The following is a 27,645-nucleotide window of genomic DNA, read 5'->3' as shown; positions in this document are numbered from 1 at the left end:
TCTGTCACTGGTATCTCTTTCGAGGTCCAGCTTCATCTGCGTTATTACCCCCCTGAAGGTCCACTAGCTTGTAGGATGGCTGCTTTTCTAGTTTCCCTGGGTGTAGCTACCTGTAAGAGACCACCATGATCATGGTTTATTCCGCCACTACCACTTGTGTGTTTATTTCTTTGTGATCTACACACACACACACACACACACACACACACACACACACACATTATTATGTCTGGAAAACCCAGACATAATAGCACTCAGAAACAAAGCTAACGAAAAACATAACAAATGCAGTGTTCCCACAGGGATATTATGTTATGAGGAAAGAGAGAGCAGGAAGAGGGGGTGGTGGTGTAGCTCTGCTGGTAAGAAACGGCTGGGACTTTGAGGAGATGGTTATTCAGGGCTGTGAGGGTTTCAGTGACTACATAGCAGGTACGATAACAACTGGAGGACAAAAAATTATAGTTGAAGTCATATATAATCCACCACCAAATGACAGAAGACCCAGACAGGAATACGATAGAAACAATATGGCCATTATTAGCATAATAGAGAGCAGCAGCTTCTGTTGCCAGCAGGAATGGATCTGGACTATTAATCATGGGAGAATTCAACCACGGGAAAATAGACTGGGAGAACAGGGATCCGCATGGAGTACCAAAAACCTGAGGAGCTAAGCTGCTGGACGTGGCAACAAGAAACTTTCTAAGCCAGCACATCAAGGAACCAACAAGAATGAGAGGAGAAGAGGATGCTCGATCTAATATTTACCCTAAATGAGTGGGATATAAGGAAAGTTAAGATGTAAGCACCCTTGGGAATGAGTGACCACAGTGTATTAAACTTTGAGTACCTGGTAGAGCTAGGTATTATCTCCCCCCCAAAAAAGATCTAGGAAACAAAAGGCTGGCATACCGAAATGTGAACTATGAGGAGATGAGACGTTTCCTAAGGAAAATACCTTGAGACACAGACCTCAGAGATACGTCTGTACAAAATATAATGGACTATGTCACCCAAAAGTGTTAGGAGGCAGTAAACAGGTTCATCCCGTCCCAAAGGGAAAATCCGAGAAGCAAAAGAAGACTCCAAAGAATAGGGCATGTATGGAAGCAAAGGGACTGAACAAAAGGGCGTGGAGGAACTTCCGGAATAACAGAATACCAGAAAGCAGAGAGAGATACCAGAGAACCAGGAATGAGTATGTTAGGGTGAGAAGAGAAGCAGAGAAAAAATATGAAAATGAAATAGCAAACAAAGCCAAGACCAAACCAAAGCTACTCCATAGTCACATCAGGAGGAAATCAACAGTGAAAGAACAGGTAATGAAACTTAGAAAAGGCGAGGACAGGTATACAGAGAATGACAAAGAGGTGTGTGAAGAACTCAACAAGAGGTTCCAGGAGGTCTTCACAATAGAACAAGGTGAGGTCACTGTGCTAGGAGAAAGGTAAGTAAACCAGGCGGCCTTGGAAGGGCTCTAAATTACGAGTGAGGATCAGAGACACCTGCTGGATCTGGAGGTTAGAAAAGCTGTTGGTATAGACGGTATCTCACCATGGGTACTGAAAGAGTGTGCAGAGGCACTTTGCTTGCTATTCTCCATAGTGTATAGTAGGTCACTGGAGACGGGAGGCCTACTAGAAATGTGGAAGACGGCGAATGTGGTTCCAATATACAAAAAGGGCGACAGGCAAGAGGAACTGAACTACAGGCCAGTGTCCTTGACTAGTATACCATGCAAGGTAATGGAGAAGATCATGAGAAAAAAACTAGTAACACATCTGGAGAGAAGGGACTTCGTGACATATTGCCAACATGGATTCAGGGAGGGTAAATCTTGCCTGATATGGCTTAATAGAATTCTACGACCAGGTGACAAAGATTAAGCAAGAGAGAGAAGGCTGACCGGACTACATTTTCTTGGATTGTCGGAAATCCTTTGACACAGTACCGCATAAGAGGCTGGTACATAAGCTAGAGAGACAGGCAAGTGTAGCTGGTAAGGTGCTCCAGTGGATAAAGGAGTACCTAAGCAATAAGAAGCAGAGAGTTATGGTAAGGGGTGAGACCTCAGATTGGCGTGAAGTCACCAGTGGAGTCCCACAGGGCTCTGTACTCGGTCCTATCTTGTTTCTGATATATGTAAATGATCTCCGGGAGGGTATAGATCCATTCCTCTCAATATTTGCAGACAATGCCAAAATTATGAGAAGGATTAAGAGAAAGGAGGACTGCTTGACGCTTCAAGAAGACCTAGACAAGCTGCAGGAATAGTCGAACAAATGGTTGTTAGAGTTTAACCCAAGCAAATGAAGATAGGGGTAGGAAGCAAGAGACCAGATACAAGGTATCATTTGGGAGATGAAATACTTCAAGAGTCAGAGAGAGAGAAAGACCTGGGGGTTGATATCACACCAGACCTGTCCTCTGAAGTTCATATCAAGAGGATAACATCAGCAGCATATGCCAGGTTGGTTGACATAAGAACGGCCTTTAGAAACTTGTGTAAGGAATCTTTCAGAGCATTATATACCACATATGTCAGACCAGTCCTGGAGTATGCGGCTCCAGCATGGAGTAAATATCTAGTCAAGCATAAGACTAAACTGGAAAAGGTTCAAAGGCTTGCCACCAGACTAGTAACCGAGCTGAGAGGTATAAGCTATGAGGAGAGACTACGGGAATTAAACCTCACTTCGTTGGAAGACAGAAGAGTTAACGGGACATAATCACCACATTCAAGATTCTCATGGGAATCGACAGGGTAGATAAAGACAGGTTATTTAATACAAGGGGCACACGCACTAGGGGACACAGGTGGAAACTGAGTGCCCAAATGAGCCACAGAGATATTAGAAAGAACTTTTTTAGTGTCAGAGTGGTTGGCAAATGGAATGCATTAGGAAGTGATGTGGTGGAGGCTGACTCCATACACAGTTTCAAGTGTAGAGCCCAGTAGGCTCAGGAACCTGTACACCTGTTGATTGACGGTTGAGAGGCGAGACCAAAGAGACAGAGCTCAACCCCCGCAAGCACAATTAGGTGAGTACACACACACACACTTTCTCTTCGCCCCTCCTGGCTCCTGGCTAACCCTAAAATTTCAGAGTTGAGGGGGGAACACACCAAGGGAACAAGGAAAAGTCAAAATGACCTAATGAAGGAAATGTTAGCCCAAGTTTGGGAGGAATTCAGGAAGGAAATGCATGAAATAAGAATACAATAAACAAGCTGCAAAGTGAGCCGACAGCAGCAAAGGAGATCAAATCCCTCGGAGAAAAATAATAAGGCTGAGCATCAGATAATCATTCAAAGAGAAGATGGAATTGGTACATTGGAAGGAAATGCCTCTGTACATGAAACATTTGCAGAAATACTGAGAAAGAGCTCAGAAGCAATGGCCACAGTGAGGTAGGTAGCCATGCAAGCAGCTTCCTCACCGGAAGCAGCAATGTGCACCAGTCAGCTGCTGGAAAGAAAAAGATCAGCGGTAGCTGTGGGCATCAAAGCACAGGAAGACTCCAATAGGCAAGAATGGAATAGTAAGGACAGAAAGGCAGTGAATGGAATACTAAAAGGGTTAAAGATGGAAGGGCTGAAAGAAACATTGAGAAGGTTTTCAGGTAGGGCTGGAACAACAAAGGCAGAAACTGACTGATAAAGAATGTGTTTGCAATCGAGATCACGAAGGAGGATGTTCTAAAAAGGAAAAGCTCTTTGCAATATGTAGAAGAATACAAAAAAATATTCCTCCACAGGGAAAGGACAAAGGAGGAAAGAGCTATGGCAGTAGAGGCTAGAAAAAGTGCAAAGGAAGATAAGAAAACCAGGAAATCACAGCCCCAAACACAACATTCCCAGAGACAAGAGGGGAACCAACAACCAGCATCCTAGAAATACCAGATGGCAGGGCAACGCCACTACCTTCCTCGGCTTAGAAACCCTCCCTACCTCTCACCCTCCCTTCCCCCACTCAAATGCTCAATCATCCCTCCCTCCCCCTCCCCACCCCATACCGACAGTGTCACCCCTACCTCATTCCCACCATATCCTCCCTCCCCCTTCTTCCCATACTCTCCCAATCCTCCCTCCCCGCTCACCCCATATCCTCCATGTCCCCCCCTCCCTTCTTACCCCATACCCTCCCAGTCCCTCTTTCCTTGACCCCCCACCCCTTCATCCCAGTATCCTCTGAGACCCTGTTAACCACCTCTCAAATCTTCACACCAATTCAAAAGTTTCCTCCATCAGCAGAACACTCACCAAGAAGGGGGAAAAGAGAATGAATACAAGTGAGCTTCAAGGCAATGTATCCTAACATAGATGGGATTACAAATAAAACAAGTGAACTCGGAGAATGGGCATTAGAGGAAAACCCAGACATTATAGCACTCACAGCAACAAAGTTAACATAAACCATAACAAATGCAGTGTTTCCACAGTACTATTATGTAGTGAGGAAAGAGAGAGAAGGAAGAGGAAGTGGTGGTGTAGCTCTGCTGATAAGAAAAGGTTGGAGTTTTGAATAGATGGTTATTCAGGGCTGTGAGCATTTCAGTGACTACATAACAGATACCATAGCAATTAGAGGGACAAACAATTATAGTAGTACTCATATATAACCCCACTAAACGACAGAAAACCCAGACAGGAATATGATAGAAACAACATGGCCACAATTAATGTAATAGAGTGCAGCTTCTGTCACTAGCAGGAACGGATCTGGACTACTAATCAAGGAAGACTTCAACGACGGGTAGATAGATTGGGAGAACAGAGACCCACATGGAGAGCTAAGCTGCTGGACGTGGCAACAAAAAACTTTCTAAGTCGACCAAGGTACCGACAAGAATGAGAGGAGAGGATGAATCAGCTATTCTTGATCTGATATTTACCCTAAATGAGTCCGATATAAGGGAAGTTGGAAGCCCTCATGGGAATGAGTGATCACAGTGTATTGGTCTTTGAATACCTGGTAGAGCTAGAATTTATCTCCCCCCCAAAAAAGAACCAGGAAACAAAGGGGAGGGAAGAGGGGTGTACCGAAAGGGAAATTATGAAGAGATGAGAAAATTTCTAGGGGATATACCATGGGACACAGAACTTAGAACTAACTCCATACAAGACATGATGGACTATGTCACCAAAAAGTGTCAGGAGGCAGTAAACAGGTTTATCTTGGTCCGAAAAGAAAAAAGAGAGAAGCAAAAGAAGAATCCGTGGTCTAATATGGCATGTATGGAAGCAAAGGAACTGAACAAAAGGGCGTGGAGGAACTTCCAAAATAACTTAACACCTGAAAGAAGAGAGAAATACCAGAGAACCGGGAATGAGAATGTTAGTGTGAGAAGAGAAGCTGAGAAAAAAGTATGAAAATGATATAGCTAATAAAGCATCACCAAAAACCACACCAAAGCTACTCCACAGTCACATCAGGAGGAAAACAGTGAAGGAACAGGTGATGAAACTTAAAACAAGCGAGGACAGGAACACAGAGAATGACAGAGAGGTGTGTGAAGAACTCAACAAGAGGTTCCAGGAGGTCTTCGCAATAGAACGAGGTGACGTCACTGCACTAGGAGAGGTGGCAGTGAACCAGGCGGTCTTGGAAGGGGGTTCGAAATTACAAGAGATGAGGTCAAGAGGCATCTGTGGGATCTGTACGTGAGAAAGGCTGTTGGCCCAAACGGAATCTCACCATGGGTATTGAAACAGTGTGCAGAAGCACTTTGCTTGCCACTCTCCATAGTGTATAGTAGGTCACTAGAGACGGGTGACCTACCTGAAATATGGAAGAAGGCTAATGTAGTCCCAATATACAAAAAGGGTGACAGACAAGAGGCACTGAACTACAGGCCAGTGTCCTTAACTTATATACTATGCAAGGTGATGGAGAAGATTGTGAGAAAAAACCTAATAACACTTCTGGAGAGAAGAGACTTCGTGACAAATCGTCAACATGGGTTCAGGGAGGGTAAATCTTGCCGTACTGGCTTTTTAGAATTATACGATCACGTGACAAAGATTAAGCAAGAAAGAGACGAATGGGCAGACTACATTTTCTTGGACTGTTGGAAAGCCTTCGACACAGTATCCAATAAGAGGCTGATATATAAGCTGTAGAAACATGAAGGAATAACTGGTAGGGTGCTCCAGTGGGTATGGGAGTACCTAAGCAATAGGAAGCAGAGTTTTAAAGTGAGAGGTGAAACCTCAGATTGGCGTGAAGTCACCAGTGGGGTCGCACAGGGGTCTATTCTCGGGCCTATCCTGTTTCTGAAATACGTAAATGATCTCCCAGAGGGTATATTCTCATTTCTCTCAACGTTTGCTGACGACGCCAATATTATGAGAAGGTTGACCAGACCACACACTAAAATGTGAAGGGACGACGACGTTTCGGTCCGTCCTGGACCATTCTCAAGTCGATTGTGATGAGGAAGTAAAGACAGGCAATAAATAGGCACAAAAGAGATGAGGAGCAAAGTAAGGTGTAGTAGTAAGGTGTTGACCAGACCACACACATTCTAGTGTGTGGTCTGGTCAACATACTTTAGCCACGTTATTGTAACTCATCGCCTGCATTATGAGAAGGATTAAGATAGAGGAGGAAAGTTTGAGGCTTCAAGAAGACATGGTCAAGCTGTAGGAATGGTCGAACAAGTGGTTGTTAGAGTTTAACCCGAGCAAATGTAATGTAATGAAGATAGGTGTAGGGAGCAGGAGACCAGATACAAGGTGTCATATGGGAAATGAAATACTTCAAGAGTCAAAGAGAGAGAAAGACCTGGCGGTTGATATCACGCTGGACCTGTCCCCCCTGCAGCCCATATCAAGAGGATAACATCAGAAGTAAATGCCTGGTTGACCAACATAAGAACGGCCTTTATAAACTTGTGTAAGGAATCATTTAAAAATTTGTATACCACATATGTCAGACCAATCCTGGAGTATGCGGCTCCAGCATGGAGTCCATATCTAGTCAAGCTTAAGACTAAGCTGGAAAAGGTTCAAAGGTCAGGCTAATGTAGGGTGATCCACCAGACTAGTATTCGAACTGAGGGGTATGAGCTACGAAGAGAGACTACGGGAATTAAACTTAAAATCACTGGGATACAAAAGAGTTAGGGGGGACATGATCACCACATACATGATTCTCAGTGGAATTGATAGAGTAGATAAAGACAGACTAACACCAGGAGCACACACACTAGGGGGACACAGGTGGAAACTGAGTGCCCGAATGAGCCATAGCGACATTAGAAAGAATTTTTTCAGTGTCAGAGTAGTAGACAAATGGAATGCATTAGGAAGTGATGTGGTGGAGGCTGACTCCATGCACAGCTTCAAGTGTAGATATGATAGAGCCCAGTAGGCTCAGGAACCTGTACAGCAGTTGATTGACAGTTGAGAGGCGGGACCAAAGAGTTAGAGCTCAACCCCCACAAGCACAACTAGGTAATTATACACATGCACACATCCCGATAAACAAGAAAGGGGATAGACAGGAGGCACTGAACTACAGGCCAGTGTCCCTTACCTGCATACCATGCAAGCTGATGGAGAAGATTGTGCGAAGAAAGCTAGTGGAACATCTGGAGCGAAAGAACTTTGTAACACAGCATCAACATGGGTTCAGGGATGGCAGGTCCTGCCTCACAGGGTTAATTGAATTCTACGACCAGGCAACAAAAATCTGGCAAGAAAGAGAAGGGTGGGCAGACTGCATATTTTTGGATTGTCAGAAAGCCTTTGATACAGTGGCACACAAGAGGCTAGTGAAACAGCTGGAGATGCAGGCCAGTGTGAAAGGGAAGGTACTCCATTGGATAAAGGAGTACCTAAGCAACAGGAGACAACGAGTCAGTGTGAGGGGTGAGGTCTCAGATTGGCGAGACGTTACAAGTGGAGTCCCGCAGGGGTCAGTCCTTGGACCTATACTGTTTCTGATATAGTTAAATGATCTCCCAGAGGGTATAGAATCGTTTCTCTCCATGTTTGCTGATGATGCAAAAATTATGAAGAGGATTGAAACAGAGGATGATATTAGGAGGCTACAAGATGACCTAGACAGACTAAATGAATGGTCCAACAAATAGCTGTTGAAGTTCAACCCGAGTAAATGCAAAGTAATAAAACTAGGCAGTGGAAACAGGAGGCCAGACACATGATACAGAATAGGAGATGAAGTACTTAATGAAATGGACAGAGAAGGATCTAGGAGTTGATATCACACCAAACCTGTCTCCTGAAGCCCACATAAAAAGAATAACGTCTGCGGCATATGCGAGGCTGGCTAACATCAGAACAGCATTCAGGAACCTGTGTAAGGCATCATTCAGAATCTTGTACACCACATATGTAAGACCAATCCTGGAATTTGCGGCCCCAGCATGGAGCCTGTACCTTGTCAAGCACAAGACGAAGCTGGAAAACGTCCAAGGGTATGTCACTAGACTAGTCCCAGAACTAAAAGGAATGAGTTACGAGGAAAGGCTGTGGGAAATGCACCTTACGACCCTGGAGGACAAAGGAGTAAGGGGAGACATGATCACAACCTACAAAATCCTCAGGGGAATCGACCAGGTAAGCAAGGAGAAACTATTCAACACTGGTGGTACGCGAACAGGGGGACACAGGTGGAAACTGAGTACCCACATGAGCCACAAGGACGTTAGAAGGAACTTTTTCAGTTTCAGAGTAGTTAACGGATGGAATGCATTAGGCCGTGATGTGGTGAAGGCTGACGCCATACACAGTTTCATATGTAGATATATATGATAGAGCCCAGTAGGCCCAGGAACCTGTACACTAGTTGATTGACAGTTGAGAGGCCGGACCAAAGATCCAAAGCTCAACCCCCGCAAGCACAAATTGGTGAGTACACATGGACGGGGGTCTGGTAGCTGAGTGGACAGCGCGCGGATTTAGCTCCTCAGTGTACTACGTGATATCACCATTTTCCCTCCCACTCATCTCGTGTGCCATTGGCAGTTCTGCAGTGTTTGTGCTATATACGTGCAATTGTGTCTGCATAACAAACCACTTGCAGTCGTTGTAGCGTCTCCTGCGAGTAACAGGCAGTGTCAAGTATGGTCATGTAATCCAAGTCTGCCATCCTGTATCACGCCATGTGTCACTGCGAACGAGCATGAGACCAGTTGTTATACCACCTAAGAAGCTGCTTGAATGTGTGATCGTATAAAAGAGAGTTTAGGGCCGGCCATAATGTAAGTTAAAGATCCTGTTTTATTATTAAGCATCTTTGTGTGTGTTTATCCTTGTTGTCATCCAGAATTGTTCACTCGTAAGTGCATTGGCGTCTTCAACACCGAACTGTATTAATCACTAATCTATAAATGTAATGAGGACCCAAAGAGGAGTTTCCTCAAAGTACTTGTTAAGGCCACTTAGGTCCAGTAACCGTGTTCTTGATGTTATAACCTCTTTTCTATAACTGACCCCAAGTCGGTAGTAAGCTTCAAGAAATGTCTGTATCAAGAAGTAGTGCAATGAATAAATAAGGGGGGGGGGGGTTAAGCGATACACAATTCCCTTCACCAATACATATACTAATATGAAAGTATATTTAAACTTATTTACAATAACGTCTCTTTCACGCAGGACACAAATACTTTAGCAGTTTTCATCAACTACAGTGATTCCACAGTCCTAGTACCTTGTCCACTCGTAATGGTAAACACTGGCGAGTTCACCTTCTACATGGGCTAGTCCACCTACACAGTATCACAATGTACCTACACCCCACCTTCCCTCTCCAGCTACTCACTGGCAGAGGGCTTCAGAAACACGCTGGCAGGGGTGGGGAGCCGGTCGGCCGAGCGGACAGCACGCTGGACTTGTGATCCTGTGGTCCTGGGTTCGATCCCAGGCGCCGGCGAGAAACAATGGGCAGAGTTTCTTTCACCCTATGCCCCTGTTACCTAGCAGTAAATAGGTACCTGGGTGTTAGTCAGCTGTCACGGGCTGCTTCCTGGGGGTGGAGGCCTGGTCGAGGGCCGGGCCGCGGGGACACTAAAGCCCCGAAATCATCTCAAGATAACCTCAAGGGGTCCCCAAGTAACTCATACAGAGGTAGCTAACCCCTGGCAAAAGGACCTAGCAACTTGCTAGCAGCACTTCACAATAGGCACATCACTGTCATCCATAACCCTTGCTAGCCAATCCCGGGTACGCCGATCTTCAACAACATTGCATATACTAGCAGCGAACACACACACTGCTAGGATCGACGGCGGCTACTTGGTCTTCTTGCAGGACTAAGCTAAGGGTTCATGGACTGCCCAAGGTAAACTGCCTTTTTCACCGCAATTGCCTCCATATGTCACCTATGTGGACATAAAACGTCATTAATTAGAAGGACAATACACTGGGGAAACCATGAGGAAATACTCGTTCACCGGGAGTTGATATTATGCTTGTTGCCACAACCTAGATGGCGCTGATCATGACATGCCACCCACCATAGGTCATCCACATTGACCTCTTTTGACTGGGGCAGGAAACCGAAGCCTTCCACCGATACCAGGCCACCACCAACAAATGGTGTTTCTACATATCCAATACTAGGGAAGTTGGAGTGCAGACCCATAGATGGCGCTGACATTGGTACTCCATACTCCGACGATGGTGTCGATAACGTAACAGTACTTAATTTTGCATTAGAGATATTCCCATGACCAATCTAGTTCAGGACCCATTGAAGCTAGTCTTAGGGGCGACCAACTGGACCACTAGGGTGTTGCAGGGTTCACGCCACTGCCCGTCTTCACCACTAACCACTCCTATGCCCCTCCCTCTACTACACACGCCCCTGCCCCTCTCCATCAATAACCACGCCCCTGCTCCTCTCCACCACTAATCACGCCCCTGCCCCTCTCCATCAATAACCACGCCCCTGCTCCTCTCCACCACTAATCACGCCCGTGCCCCACTATACCACTATCCACGACCCTGCCCCTTTCTAACACTAACCACGCCACCTGCTCCTCTCCACCACTAACCAAGCCCCTGCCCTACTACACCATTATCCAGGCCCTTGCCCCTCTCCAACACTATCAACGTCCCTGCCACTCTTCAACAATAACCACGCCAGTGCCCCTCTCCACCACTAACTACGCTAAGCCACTCTCCACCACTAACCACACCCTTGCCCCTCTCCACAACTAACCACGCCCCTCTCCACCACTAACCGCATCCCTGTTTTTCTCCACCACTAACCACGCCCCTGGCCCTCTCCACCACTAACTACGTCCCTCTCCACCACTGATTACGCCCCTCTCCACTACTAACCATGCCCCTCTCTACCACTAACCACCTGTCTCTCCGTATAAGTAGTGAAATATGTGACTACGACAGTCCCAAACCTGAGGAGAACCTCAGTGGATCGAACTCAGTCATAGTCAAAAGTGGTGTGGGAGTCCGTAGAATGGGACGGGTATCGTCCGGGGGGACGTTGTGGGTCGCAGAGGGTAAAATGGGGACGTTGTGGGTCGTAGAGGGTAAAATGTATGGGTCGTTGTGTGTCATGTAGGTAAGAGGATAAGTATGTGGGCATGTGTACATCATCTCAAAGGTTTCTGTGGCTTCCCCGGATGTTTTGATGCGTGGCGTCCGGCCACGCATCACTTGAGAGTGTCATGTTGGGTAGGGGTTGGTATGCGGTCATGTAGGGAGAATGAGGGAGCAGGAGGGAGAAAGGGAGGTAACAGCTGGCAGTGGGTTTATGTGTGAAAGTAGAGTCATTATGTTTTCTTAAAGAATGACAGTTTTATGTACCCTCCCTGCTTCCAGAGCGCTAAGGATATGCGAGCCATAACTACCACATAGCTCTGAGGAGTGACACAACATGACCACAGGGGTTACCTCTTCAAAGGTTGAGGCCTAACTGTTGCGAATGTCATCATCAACCTCTTTCATAATCAGTCACGCCCTCCCCTCCCCCCCTCCATCCACATAGCAGGACATACCACATACCAACGCCACCACCACACTGCTGGGAGTGACAGCAATACCGCGTACCATACTCCTGACACAGCTCACACCGGCACATAGCAGCAGGCAGACCACATAACGCAATGTATGAGAACTGTACTAAGAGCGATGGGGCTCCTCCATGTCGTGCCCTGACGCTTGAGTGGTCTGTGTTCGCATTAAGGAGGTAAGGTTATATGACGCAGCCTCCCCCTCACCCTCCCATGCAGGTGACAGTCATCATCAATCAATCAATTGACAATTCCACACACTTCCTCAGTCCACACCCCCACACGTAGCTTCCAGAGCTGTACATACTCAGCAGCATCACACGACCACATAAACATGAGGTTCTCACCACATACCAGCAGACCACATAGGAGCCGTGAACTGTACTAGGAGCGGTGTGTACAAATGAGGGTGAGAATTTAGCTGAACTGTTTTGTAAACAGGGTGTGTGAATGGGGCACCCCTCTCCCTCCCCCCCCCCCTTACCTTCTAGAGTGATACGGACCAGGACCACATACTGACACATAGACCTGAGAAGTGTCACCACACGGCACATCACTTAGTAAACTCAGTCAAAGTCAGTAGGTTAGCGTTTACTGAAAGAGGGAAACATTTTCTGGCGGGGAGCAAGCCTTCGGAGACGGCTCGCCTCTGTAAAGGTTGACACATGACTGAGGCTAAATGAGGCGACACCGCACACCTTAGCCGATCGCTCCCTCCCCTCACACTTGACACCCGCAAGTTATCAGCTTACACGCTTTTCTCGCTATACAGAATAATAAGTAAACAAATAGTTAGAAGTAAACCCATTATATATAATTTTAATCTTTTATTATTATTTAACTTCAATCCCAGGAGCTTCGCAATTACACACATCTGGGGTAGTGGTTTGAGGCATAGTGAGATGGACGAGGTTTTGGGATGACCTTACCCTCACCCCCATCCACCCCCACTAAACCCCAATCCCCTCCCACCCCCTTTCCAAGCCCAAACCTTCAAGCATCACTTCACCCCTCCCAGACCGGGTGTTCTATGCAAAGCCTTTAGTAGTAGTAGTATTTTTCTTCATATGTAGAGTAGTGATCCAGTTCACAAACACACAGATGCTATCCCATTCCACCCATGCTCACCAGAGGACATACCACGCTGGAAGACAGAAGAGTTTGGGGAGACGTGATCACTACCTATAAACTCTAATATTTTTTTTGTTAACTGTGTGATCACAACATATACCTCACGAATCTTAGTCTTGATAATTATTATTATTATTATTATTATTATTATTATTATTATTATTATTATTATTATTATTATTATATTTTAAAACCATCCCTCAGTAAGTCAAACAGCAACAGCAACAGTGGACTGAAGACTCTAATATGTTATGGGATAGACTGCTTCTCTCTCGAGTTGAATCATTAGTGAAATTCAATTTAGTAGGACATAGCATCTACAGTTTCGTCAGGCTGACCTTATGTCATTAGCACTGTATGACAGTTTAATTAGTTTATTTCATTTATTATGCACCCCATACCCATCTTGCGGGCAGTATTGGAAAGGGTTACAGTGGCACATAATGGGCTCAGGGACTGAACCCCATAATTCATTTAGCTAAGCAAGTTACAATCTTGATCAGCTAATTACAAAATTCAATATATTTTGGCCCATCGACAATGGGTTCGAGACCGACCACAAGTACAGTTTCTAAATTAAGCACTGTCAATTTCACTTTGCCTTAGATCTACAGGATCTTGTTGAAGATTTAGTTTTAACAAAAAGTGAAACACGAGAACATGAACTAATAGGGTTGAGATAGGAGGAAAGGCTTTGCGGAAGATAAAAGAGCTGAGGAGACATGTTCGCTACCTACATTTCTTCACGTGAGTTCATTTTAATTTAAAGTTTTCCATCTTAAATTAAATACTACTATCATCATCCATGTATTGGGTGGCTCAGGCATTCAGTTTACAACTTAGTAAGTGTTTACTGAACATGGGAATCACTTCATGCATGCTCATTTTTTAGTTTAGTTTAACGTTTTTCATCTTAAATAAAATATTACTATCATCAACCCTGTATTGGGTGGCTCAGGCATTCAGTTTACAACTCAGTAAGTGTTTACTGAACGTGGAAATCACTTCATGTGTGATTATTTAGCTTAGTTTAAAGTTTTCCAATCTTAAAATAATTCTTGATTAAAATAGCACTCCAAAACATCTTTGCACTTCTAATTTTTCATTGTCACGTGCACAGCTATCAAAGGGAATCTCACTACTGCACGGATGTCTTGTGTGTGTGTGTGTGTGTGTGTGTGTGTGTGTGTGTGTGTGTGTGTGTGTGTGTGTGTGTGTGTGTGTGTGTGTGTGTTAAATAATCGGTCCTTACCTAGCTTATCATTTTCTTTGAGAAACTTATATGTGGTGATCATATTTCCAGGGTCCAAACAACAACCCACACATCTCCCATCTTCTGTTTTCAAATCACAGCGCGCATCTAATTTAATGTTATTTTTTTGCAGAAACTATGTTTTGAGAATATGCTCAATGTCAGCAATTACTATTCGTATCATCAAAGTCCTTTCAGTCATCAAAACAAGCAGAGGTGCCGCATAAACCACTAAAGATCTGATGTATGCAAGGTACATCATTTTGACAATTCCGACACCGACCCGCCTCAGCGAGATGACTGTGCACAACAGTACCCCCAGCGAAAACATAGACCTTTAATAGCAACACAATGACACAGAATGTTCAGCACTCTTAATAATTTTATTCAAGCACTGTTAACATAACATAATGTAAGATTTTTTTCACATTTCATATCGCGTGTGTAGATTTAGTTTTAACAAAAAGTGAAACAGGAGAGCATGAACTAATAGGGTTGAGATGGGAGGAAAGGCTTTTCGGAAGATAGAAGAGCTGAGGAGACATGTTCGCTACCTACATTACTTTTTTTTTCTTGCAGACCTGCAGACCTGACCAGAAAAGCAGTCAGCCAGTCACTCAGTCAAACATTTTTATAGTTAAAAGTTTTTCATCTTAAAAAACAGGGACTACTAGTCTTCATTTTTTTTTTTCTTCTATCAAATCAAATAGGCGCGAGGACCACTACCACATGACTAACTTTCGCTTGACTAGGTTAAGGACCGCAATATCCTACACCATACATGCTACGGGGCGGTCACTAGTAAATAAACACAATTTTGTGTCATTTCTTGACTAAAATAGCACTCCGAAACGTCTTTGCACTTTTAATTTTTCATTGACATGCACACAGCTATCAAAGAGAAACTCACTACTGCACGGATGTATTTTGTGTGTGTGTTAAATAAAAGGTTCTTATATAGCTTATCATTTTCTTTGAGAAACTTATGTGGTGATCATATCTCCTAAGTCTACACAAATAACCCACACCAACCCACATCCATATTGAGAGAGAGAGAGAGAAGGCAAACATAGCTTGGTTATTGCATCTAGTTTTTAAAAAGGGGTAAGAATAAGAAGAGTCATGTTCCATAAAAATACTTTACAGCATCCATTATTTATGTGCAGTAAGAGGAAGCGTGATCCGCACATACAATTTCCAAGCATTACAACGCTATCGAGGTAAACATAACATAAAAAGACAATAATGTAGTAGTATGCTATTAATCAGCTAGTCAAAACTTAACATAACAGATATGATTTCAGAGTTTTAACCTTTGCAAGTTTTTCAATGTTTTCTCTTCACTTGTGCTAAGTGAGTCAGACAAAATGTGACATTTCAGTATTAGCCAGGCAATACGCTATTAGCTAGACAGTCAAAACATATAACACGCATTATTTCACAGGAATTTTTTTCTAGCAAATATGGTTCAGTTCAATGAATAGCAGTTCAACACATCAAACATTAGCAGTCCGCGAAATTCTCTTTAGTCAATAATCATCCTTTACAGTATTTCTTGACAAAAATATCACTCCAAAACATAACTGGTCATTTTTATTCTCACTGTCGCACTTATAGTCAATAATTTGTTTCGCAGAGTGACAAGTTATGCTTAGTGACGAAATTTCACGGTGAGCATAGTTTTAAGAGAGTTCACACTGTATTAATTATGGTCAGGGATATGTTATGTTATGTTTATGAAGATCATTACTTCTTATTTTTACCCATTTCCCCGCGCCCTGCTTTTCAGTCTTCTCATATTCTTTTCAAATAAAGTTTGCTTAATGTTTTCCAGCAGATTGGCTTCACATTACATATATTAATCAACTTTCAAATTCCGTTCCGTTTCTTTTCAGTATCACAGCTTTGTTGTTCCCCCTGTCAGTATCTAGTTCAAGACCTCGTATTATCAATGTCATTAATACTACTATCATCAACCATGTATTGGATGTCTCAGACATTCAGTTAACAACTTAGTAAGTGTTTAATGAACGTGAGAATCACTTCAGGTGCGCTCATTTTAGTTTAGTTTAAAGTTTTCCATCTTGAATTAATACTACTATCACCAACTATGTATTGGATAGCTCAGGCATTCAGTTAACAACTCAGTAAGTGAAAATCTCTTCATGTGAGCTCATTTTTAGTTTAGGATAAGGTTTTTCCATCGTAAAATACTATTATCATCAACCATGTATTGGGTGGCTCAACCATTCAGTTTACAACTCGGTAACTGTTTACTGAACATAGATATCCCTCCATGTGACCTCATTTTTAGTTTAAAGTTTCTCCATCGTAAAAAAATAAAATATTACTATCACAAACCTTGTATTGGCCAGCTCAGGCATTCAGTTTACAACTCAGTAAGTGTTTACTGAACGCAAAATCGCTACATGTGTGGTCATTTAGTTTAAAGTTTCCCAATCTTAAAATATTACTGTCATCAACCATGTATTGGGTGGCTCAACCATCCAGTTTACAACTCAGTAAGTGTTTACTGAACATAGATATCCCTTCATGTGACCTAATTTTTTAGTTTAAAGCTTCTCCGTCGTAAATAATAAAATATTACTATCATAAACCTTGTATGGCCTGGCTCAGGCATTCAGTTTACAACTCAGTAAGTGTTTACTGAACGCGGAAATCGCTACATGTGTGGTCATTTAGTTCAATTTAAAGTTTTTCAATCTTAAATTAATTACTACTATCATCAACCCAGTATTGGGCTCTCGGGCATTCAGTTAACCACTCGGTAAGTGTTTACTGAACGTCGAAATCATTTCATGTGTGCCCATTTTTAGTTGAACCCGTCTCCACTCCAAACCGGACCTGCGGTCCGAGTCCGGACCCAAGGTCCTGAAGTGATTTCCACGTTTAATAAACACTTACTAAGTTGTAAACTATGAGCCACCCAATACATGGATGATGATAGTAGTATTTAATTTAAGATGGAAAACTTTAAATTAAAATGAACTCACGTGAAGAAATGTAGGTAGCGAACATGTCTCCTCAGCTCTTTTATCTTCCGCAAAGCCTTTCCTCCTATCTCAACCCTATTAGTTCATGTTCTCGTATTTCACTTTTTGTTAAAACTAAATCTTCAACAAGAACCTGTAGATCTGAGGCAAAGTGAAATTGACAGTGCTTAATTTAGAAACTGTACTTGTGGTCGGTCTCGAACCCATTGTCGATGGGCCGACTTATATTGAATTTTGTAACTAGCTGATCAAGATTGTAACTTGATTAACTAAATGAATTATGGGGTTCAGTCCCTGAGCCCATTATGTGCCTCTGCAACCCTTTCCAATTCCGCCCGCAAGATGGGTATGGGGTGAATAATAATTGAACTAAACTAACTAAACTTTCATATAGTGCTAATGGCATAAGGTCAGCCTGACCAAACTGTAGATGCTATGTCCTACCAAATTGAAGCCGGGTATTTCACTAATGACTCAACTCGAGAGAGAAGCAGTCTTTCCTATAACATATTAGAGTCCACTGTTACTGTTGCTGTTTGACTTACTGAGTTACTGAGGGATGGTTTTAAAATATAATAATAATAATAATAATAGTAATAATAATAATAATAATAATAATAATAATAATAATAATAATAATAATAATAATAATATCAAGACTAAGATTCGTGAGGTATATGTTGTGATCACACAGTTAACTAAAAATATTAGAGTTTGTAGGTAGTGATCACGTCTCCGCAAACTCTTCTGTCTTCCAGCGTGGTATGTCCTCTGGTGAGCATGGGTGGAATGGGATAGCATCTGTGTGTTTGTGAACTGGATCACTACTCTACATATGAAGAAAAATACTACTACTACTAAAGGCTTTGCATAGAACACCCGGTCTGGGAGGGGTGAAGTGATGCTTGAAGGTTTGGGCTTGGAAAGGGGGTGGGAGGGGATTGGGGTTTAGTGGGGGTGGATGGGGGTGAGGGTAAGGTCATCCCAAAACCTCGTCCATCTCACTATGCCTCAAACCACTACCCCAGATGTGTGTAATTGCGAAGCTCCTGGGATTGATGTTAAATAATAATAAAAGAATAAAAATTATATATAATGGGTTTACTTCTCCTAACTATTTGTTTACTTATTATTCTGTATAGCGAGAAAAGCGTGTAAGCTGATAACTTGCGGGTGTCAAGTGTGAGGGGAGGGAGCGATCGGCTAAGGTGTGCGGTGTCGCCTCATTTAGCCTCAGTCATATGTCAACCTTTACAGAGGCGAGCCGTCTCCGAAGGCTTGCTCCCCGCCAGAAAATGTTTCCCTCTTTCAGTAAACGCTAACCTACTGACTTTGACTGAGTTTACTAAGTGATGTGCCGTGTGGATACACTTCTCAGGTCTATGTGTCAGTATGTGGTCCTGGTCCGTACCACTCTAGAAGGTAAGGGAGGGGAGGGAGAGGGGTGCCCATCTCACACACCCTGTTTACAAAACAGTTCAGCTAAATTCTCACCCTCATTTGTACACACCGCTCCTAGTACAGTTCACGGCTCCTATGTGGTCTGCTGGTATGTGGTGAGAACCTCATGTTTATGTGGTCGTGTGATGCTGCTGAGTATGTACAGCTCTGGAAGCTATGCGTGGGGGTGTGGACTGAGGAAGTGTGTGGAATTGTCAATTGATTGATTGATGATGACTGTCACCTGCATGGGAGGGTGAGGGGGGGGGAGGCTGCGTCATATAACCTTACCTCCTTAATGCGAACACAGACTGCTCAAGCGTCAGGGCACGACATGGAGGAGCCCCATCGCTCCTAGTATAGTTCTCATACATTGCGTTATGTGGTCTGCCTGCTGCTATGTGCCGGTGTGAGCTGTGTCAGGAGTATGGTACGCGGTATTGCTGTCACTCCCAGCAGTGTGGTGGTGGTGTTGGTATGTGGTATGTCCTGCTATGTGGATGGAGGGGGGGGGGGGGGAGGGCGTGACTGACTATAAAAGAGGTTGATGATGACATTCGCAACAGTTAGGCCTCAACCTTTGAAGAGGTAACCCCTGTGGTCATGTGGTGTCACTCCTCAGAGCTATGTGGTAGTTATGGCCCGCATATCCTTAGCGCTCTGGAAGTAGGGAGGGTACATAAAACTGTCATTCTTTAAGAAAACATAATGACTCTACTTTCACACACAAACCCACTGCCAGCTGTTACCTCCCTTTCCCCCTCCTGCTCCCTCATTCTCCCTACATGACCGCATACCAACCCCTACCCAACATGACACTCTCTCAAGTGACGCCTGGCCGGACGCCACGCATCAAAACATCCGGGGAAGCCACAGAAACCTTTGAAATGATGTACACATGCCCACATACTTATCCTCTTACCTACATGACACACAACGACCCATACATTTTACCCTCTACGACCCACAACGTCCCCATTTTACCCTCTGCGACCCACAACGTCCCCCCGGATGCAACCCGTCCCATTCTACAGACACCCACACCACTTTTGACTGTGACCGAGTTCGATCCACTGAGGTTCTCCTCAGGTTTGGGATGATCGTAGTCTCATATTTCACTACTCGTATATAACCACTCCCCTGGCTTTCTGCACCACTAACCATGCCCCTCTCCATAACTAACCATGCCCCACTTCATGACTTACCACGCCCCTCTCCATAACTAACCACGCCCCTCTCCACCACTAACCACGACCCTGCCTCTCTCCACCACTAATCACGCCAGTCTCCATGACTAACAACGCCCCTGCCTCTCTCCACTACTAACCACGCACCCTGCCCCTCTCCACCACTAACCACGCCTGTCTCCATATCGAACCACGGCCCTCTCTCCCATTAACCATGCCCCTTCACCTTTCCATCACTTTCCACGACTCTGGCTATTTCCACCACTAAACACATCCCAGCCCCTATCACCAACTAACCACTCCCCTGCCCCTCTTTCTCACTAGCCACGTTCTTGTCCCTCTCCACTACTAACCACGTCCCTACCCCCTCTACCATACTAACCACGCCCCTACCCCCTCTCTCTCACTAACCACGTCATTGCCCCTCTCTCCACCACTACCCACACCCCTGTCCGTCTCCAATACTCACCTCGCTCCTGCGCCTCTCCCCTACTAACCATGCCCCTGCCCCTCTTCAAAACTAACCAAGTCCTTGCCTCTCTCCAAAACTAACCACGCCCTGCCCCTCTCCACCACTAAACATACCATTGCCCCCTCCAATACTAACCACCTCATTGCCCCTCGCCACCAATAAAAACGTCCGTGCCCCTCTCCACCAGTAACCACGTCCCTGCCCCTCTCCACCACTAACCAAGCCCCTGCCCCTCTCCATTACTAGCCACGTCCTTGCCTTTGTCCACCAAAGGCAAGGACCCTGCCCCTCTCCACTACTAACCACGCCTCTCGCCGCCAATAACCACGCCCCTCGCCACCAATAACCACGCCTCGCCCCATAATTAACCACGCCCCTGGCCCTCTCCACCATTAACGACGGCTATCCCCTTCTTCACCACTAACCACGCCAATGCCTCTCACCACCACTAACCACGCCCATGGCCGTCTCCACCACTAACTACGTCCCTGCCTCTCTCCACCACTAACCACGTCCCTGCCTCTCACCACCACTAAAAAGCCACTGGCCCTCTCCACCACTATCCACGTCCCTCTCCACCACTGATTACGCCCCTCTTCACTACTAACCACGGCCCTCTCTACCACTAACCACCGGTCTCTCCATATATACCCACGCCCCTGGCCCTCTGCACCACTAACCATGCGCCTCTCCATAACTAACCACACCTCACTCCATGACTTACCACGCCCCTCTCCATAACTAAATACGCCCCTCTCCGTGACTAACCACGCCGCCCCTTTCCACCACTAACCACGACCCTGTCCCTCTCCACCGTTAACAACGCCCATGCCCCTCTCATGCCCACTAACCACAACCCTGCCTCTACGCCACCACAAACCACGTTCCAGCCCCTTTCCACCACTAACCACGCCCATGCCCCTCTCCATTACTAACCACGCACCCTGCCCTCTCCACCACTAACGACGCACCCTGTCCCTCTCAAAAAGCAAAAGGCAAAAAATTACAGACCGATAGCACTAACATCGCACATCATAAAAAAAATTTGAGAGAGTGCTAAGAAGTAAGATCACAAAATACATGGAATCACAGCAACTCCATAACCCCGGACAACATGGTTTCAGAACAGGGCGCTCTTGCCTGTCGCAGTTGCTGGACCACTATGATATGGCATTAGATGCTATTGAAGACAAACAAAACGCTGATGTAATTTACACAGATTTCGCAAAAGCTTTTGATAAATGTGACCATGGTGTTATTGCACATAAAATGCGTTCAAAAGGAATTACCGGAAATATAGGCAGATGGATCTACAATTTCCTGACTAACAGAACCCAATGTGTAATAATCAACAAAATAAAATCCAGCCCATCAACCGTGAAGAGCTCAGTCCCCCAGGGTACTGTGCTTGCTCCAGTACTTTTTCTCATCCTCATATCGGACATAGACAAGAACACAACCTATAGCACTGTATCATCCTTGCAGATGACACTAGGATCTTCATGAGAGTAGGCAACATAGAGGACACGGCGAACCTCCAGTCAGATGTAGATCAGGTCTTCCTATGGTCTACAGAAAATAATATGGTGTTTAACGAAGATAAGTTCCAGCTCATGCGCTATGGAAAAAATGAAAATATAAAAACGGAAACCACGTACAAAACTCAGGCAAATCATAGCATAGAACGAAAAGGCAATAATAAAGGATCTGGGTGTACTCATGTCGGAAGACCTTACCTTCAAAGAACACAATAAAGTAGCCGTCACAACTGCAAGAAAAATGACAGGTTGGATAACAAGAACTTTTCACACTAGAGATGCTATACCGATGATGATACTTTTCAAAACGCTTGTGCTCTCTAGAATGGAGTACTGCTACCAAAATGACTAACCAAACCCCTTCTCCACCACTAACCACGCCCCAACCCCTCTCCATTACTAACCACGCCCCTGCCTCTCTTCACAACTATCCACGCCCCTGTCCCTCTCCACCACTAACTACGCCCCTGCCTCTCCCCACCACTAACCAAACTCCTGCCTCTTTCCACCACTAACCACGCCCCTCTCCATGACTAACCAAACCCCTGCTCTTCTCCACCACTAACCACGCTATTGTCTCTCTCCACCACTAACCACTCCCCTACCCCTCTCCACCACTAACCACTCCCCTACCCCTCTCCACCACTAACCACTCCCCTACCCCTCTACACCACTAACCCCGCTCCTGCCCCCTCTCCACCACTAACCACGCCCCTACACTTCTACTCCACTGACTACGCCTCTGCCCTTCTCCACCACTAACCACGCTCCTGCCCCTCTCCATCACTAACGAAGCCCATGCCCCACTCCATCACTGACCACGCCCATGCCCCTCTTCACCACTAACCACGCCCATGCCCCTCTCCACCACTAACTACGCCTCTCTATATGGCGAACCACGCCCCTGCCCCTCTCCACTATTAACCACGCCCCCTGCAACTCTCCACCACTAAACCACGTCTCTCCCTCTCTCCTACAGCGACCTGTCAAGGAACAATATCCAACACCTCAAGAACGGGACGTTCAGGCACCTGTGGAGGCTCCGTATTCTCCTTCTTAGCGACAACAACATCACTGCCCTAACGGAGGGCGCCTTCCTCGGCCTCCACAACCTTCGCACCCTGTGAGTACCTGCCTCCACAACCTCCACACCCTGTGAGTACCTACACTCTTTGAGTAGTGAGTATGTGTGTACTCATATCAGGAGTCACTTCTAAGTGTACTCGTCTTGTAGTGGCACAGGTGAACAGGCAAATGTATGCCTTCACAGGGATTTTATCCTTATTCCTTGTTAGCATTGTGGCTCCTGTGACGTCTACACCAGTGGTCTCAAAAAGACGAAGATGGACCACTCGTTCCCTGGGAAGTGGTGGTGGTCTTGGATAAGGACACAGCCGAGCATCGTTCCTCTGGCAAACTACACAGGATTTGAGAATAGACTTTACATTCTGGCGACCTTGAGAATGCCAGTACTGTTGTCTCAATGCAGTGAAGGTATCTTTTAACCCGCCACCATGTGGGTTACACTGTACCATGTACGGTGCTGTGTCTGTGTATATATATAATACAATCAGCCTGCTTTCCCAGTGGTTGTGAGGGAGAAACCACAAATGTTTAACGTCAAAATCAACATTTAAACGTTGTATGGCGCTTACAACATGCAAATGTTGATTTGCACTGCATCGCAAAATGTTGTAATGGTCTGACTCAATCCAGAGACCCAGATCATTAATAGTCTTAATTAATTTAACACTTTCGCCCAGCGATAACTCAGCATTGAGTCCTCCGCAAAATAGGGGCAAATCCGGCGAGGACTCAGCATTGAGTCCTAATTCCGGCAACAGTACTGTCTTTTTCGGGAAGGTCTTGCTGCGGTTTTGGACATTATATGCATATACTCTAGTAGGGAATTTCATACCAAAATTAAAGTCCTAGGACCAGAATTGAGGTAACAGAGTTGAAAACAGAATACCCATTTTATTGCTCTTTATTAGCGCTCACGGGGGTAACGCTCTGTCACTTTCCCCTGCTAGTTGTGGATGGTACGCCGGGCTTTTGGACTTTATACTTGCATACTCCTGTAGGGAATTCTATTGCGAAGACAATGATACCAAAATGAAAGACTTAAGACGAAAATTGAGATGTCCAAAGTGAAGAGAGTGAACACATTTTATTGCTCGGGCTCGCTCCGGGTAACACGCTCTCACTTTCTCACTTTCTCTCCGGGCTTTTGGGCTTTATATGCATTTAGTCCTGTAGAGAATTCTATTGCGAACACATTGATACCAAATTGAAAAACCTAGGATGAGAATTGAGATGACAAAGTTGAAAAGTATATTCACTTTTCATAGTGAGAAGCGCCTTGGGGTGGCGCAGCTCTCTCTTTCTTGTAACCAAGGCCTGTTTTCATCATGTCGGCGGGTGGAGATCGCTGCTGTTTTTTATATTATATGCATATAGGCCTGTTGGGAATTCAATTGCGAACACATTGATACCAAAATAAAAGACCTAGGACGAGAATTGAGTTGACAATACTGAAAAGAGTGTAAACATTTTATCACTCCCGGGTAACTTTCTCTCACTTTCTCTGTTAGCTGCGGATGGTAAGCCGGGCTTTTGGAGTTTATATGCATTTAGGCCTGTAGAGAATTCTATTGCGAACATATTGATACCAAATTGAATATCCTAGGACAAGAATTGAGCTGACAAAGTTGAAAAGATTATACACTTTTCAGAATTTACCGCGCTCTCCCTCTTGCTCCTGCAGAACGCCCAAGCCCACCTAGGGTAGAGGGGAGGTCCCGCGCCTGGTGTGCGAAAGTGTTTTAACAGGGCGGTTCTCAAAATCTCTCCCGCCCCCCCCCCCCCATAGGTTTTAATCTTATCATAAATCTCAACAAAAATCACATCATTCTAGGAGGTGATTTCAATATTGACCTGGGTCTTCAAAATAACCCTTAAGCTGACTATTTCCGTAACAGCAGCCACTCCTGTATGCTAATCCCCACAATCACCAAGCCTACCCGAGTCACTCAAACATCTGCCACTACCTTGGATCACCTATGATCCAAGCATAACAGCTCTTCTTACATCTGGGGTAATCTATGACAGAACAACTGACCACTATCCTACCTTCCTCATAGCAAACATGAACACAATACCACCAGAGAGCAAGAAACTCTCATTCAGGCTACACAGTGAATCAGCTTTAGGCAATCTCTCTAATGCACTTCACAATATTAACTGGGAATCTGAATTCAATAATACACATGATATAAACTCATTAACTAACCTCTTTCTCTCCAAAACTCTAAGCCTCTACAACACTCACTGTCCCCTCCTTACCAAACAAGTAACTGACAAAAGAAAAAATAATCTGTGGCTCACAAGTGGCATAATCAAATCAATCAACAAAAAAACATGAATATGAAAAGAAATTTAGGATTGGCCTAGTTACAAAGGAAGTAGTTAAAAGGTACTCATCAGTGCTTACCAGTATCATAAGAAAAGCCAAACTTTCATATGAGACTAGATTCAAAGAAGGAAATGGCAATATGAAAAGCACATGGAATACCATCTCTAATATCCTAGGAACAAAACAACACTCCCACAACCAGATAACACTCTCTAATAATGGCCTTTCACCGTCAACTAATTTAGAAATGGCGAATGAATTTAATAGCTTCTTTTCATCGGTTGGTGCTAACCTTGCCAGAAAAATCCCACAGACTCAGACACATATGAACACATATCTCTCAGGCAGCTATCCTAACTCTCTTCTTCTTTCACCAGTCAGCCTGACAGATGTTGTGTCCATCATACACTCACTAAAAACCAAAGCTCTGAACATCAGTGAAATCCCATCCATTGTATACAAGAGCGCCTCCCACGCCCTTGCGCCACCTATAGCTCTGCTGTTCAACAAATCCCTTGAGTGTCATACCTTCCCTGATATTCTTAAAATAGCAAGAGTAACGCCAGTTCATAAAGGAGGTAATCCGTCAGACATAAACAATTATAGACCAATATCAAACCTACCCATACTATCAAAAATATTTGAAAAAATTATCTACAAACAGCTCTACTCCTATCTCGTAAAATTCGACCTTCTTAGCTCCTGTCAGTTTGGCTTCCGCTCCCAAAAGAGTACCAACGATGCAATTATTAGTCTCCTTGATATAATTTACTCAGCCCTTGACAAAAATGAGTTTTCGATTGGACTCTTCATTGACCTGAGAAAGGCCTTTGATACTGTTAATCACTATTACCTCCTACGTAAACTCCATCATTATGGAATCCGAGGCCATGCACTGGACTATATCCAATCCTATCTTAGTGACAGACACCAATGTGTAACCTTCAATAATATAACCTCTCCCACTCTACCAATAACCGTTGGAGTGCCACAGGGCAGCATCTTGGGACCTCTCCTATTTCTTATGTACATCAATGATCTGTCTAATATCTCTAACATTCTGAAACCTATTTTGTTTGCTGATGATACTACCCTCATCAAGTCTAACCCCAACCCACATACACTAAATGACGTTAATAATAAACTAAAAAAAAGTCCACTTATGGATGTCAACCAATAGACTAACACTTAACATAAAAAAGACCTACTTCATCTTATTTGGAAGCAAATCTACAAATGCAATTCAGCTTCAAATAGATAATGTAAACATTAGCAATAAAAATGATGGAAAGTTTCTTGGCCTATTCCTAGACAAGAGACTCAACTTCAGCACCCACATACAATACATAACTAAGAAAGTCTCTAAAACAGTTGAGATACTCTCCAAAATCAGATATTTTTTGTGTCATTCAAAAACAAAACTAAAAAGTATCTAATTTCATCTGCATAGTTTTTTACCTTTTGCTTTAAAATCTTCCATCCACTAATTTGGCTCTGTTGCTACCTTCGATAGTTGAGAGTATTTTCTTCTTGATTTTCTCCTTAATCTGTGAAAAACTTTTGAAGATCAGAAGAAGAAGAAGAAAAAATCTGTGAAGAGATACATGAACGTGGACAACAGGTAGAGCAGTGGCAGTTTTTGCTAGTGAGTCTGCCTTTTCATTACCATCTATGCCAATGTGACTTGTATCCAATTTTGGGTGACTGACAGCCCGAGCTTATGGGCTTCTTTCCCTATTTGTTGGATTTCTGTGAGGAGTTGTATATTATCTCTGTGCTGACTGGATAACAATGCCTGGAGCAAAGATTTAGAGTTGGTATGAATGATGACATCATGTACATTATTCTCAATTGTATAGTTTATGGCCTCCTTCAGGGCATATAATTCTTTTTGCAGAATCCTGTTTGTATATGAGTGGGATTGGGTGGTTATAAATAGGAGCTGCCTCGTATGGGCCAATAGGCCTTCTGCAGTTACCTGTGTTCTTATGTTCTTAAGTTGGATTAGGGCTTGGCTATACCCAAGGAAACAGTTAGAATAAATGGGGATTAAGTCAGTTGGAAAATGTTTTAAGTGGAGTGCCTCTAGGCTCTGTCCTGGGATCTCTGTTGTTTATAATATATATAAATGATTTAGATTCAGGTATGAGTATCAACATTTGTTATCTTTTTATTCTAGCATAGTTGA

General features: G+C 44.3%; 1 protein-coding gene across 1 annotated transcript in view; it reads left to right on the top strand.

Moving 5' to 3' along the window:
• LOC123759743 (G-protein coupled receptor GRL101) overlaps window positions 1-27,645 on the top strand; it is a 785,517-nt gene that overhangs the window by 560,726 nt on the left and 197,146 nt on the right. Inside the window, exon 18 of the mRNA XM_069319377.1 lies at window positions 23,022-23,165. Coding sequence (XP_069175478.1) covers window positions 23,022-23,165 — 144 coding nt within the window. The remainder of the gene's footprint in view (window positions 1-23,021; window positions 23,166-27,645) is intronic.

The sequence above is a fragment of the Procambarus clarkii genome, chromosome 8 (assembly GCF_040958095.1).
Source record: "Procambarus clarkii isolate CNS0578487 chromosome 8, FALCON_Pclarkii_2.0, whole genome shotgun sequence".
Lineage (NCBI taxonomy): Eukaryota > Metazoa > Arthropoda > Malacostraca > Decapoda > Cambaridae > Procambarus > Procambarus clarkii.
The sequence above is the reverse complement of the archived record's forward strand: the minus strand, read 5'-3'. Positions and strand labels throughout refer to the sequence as shown.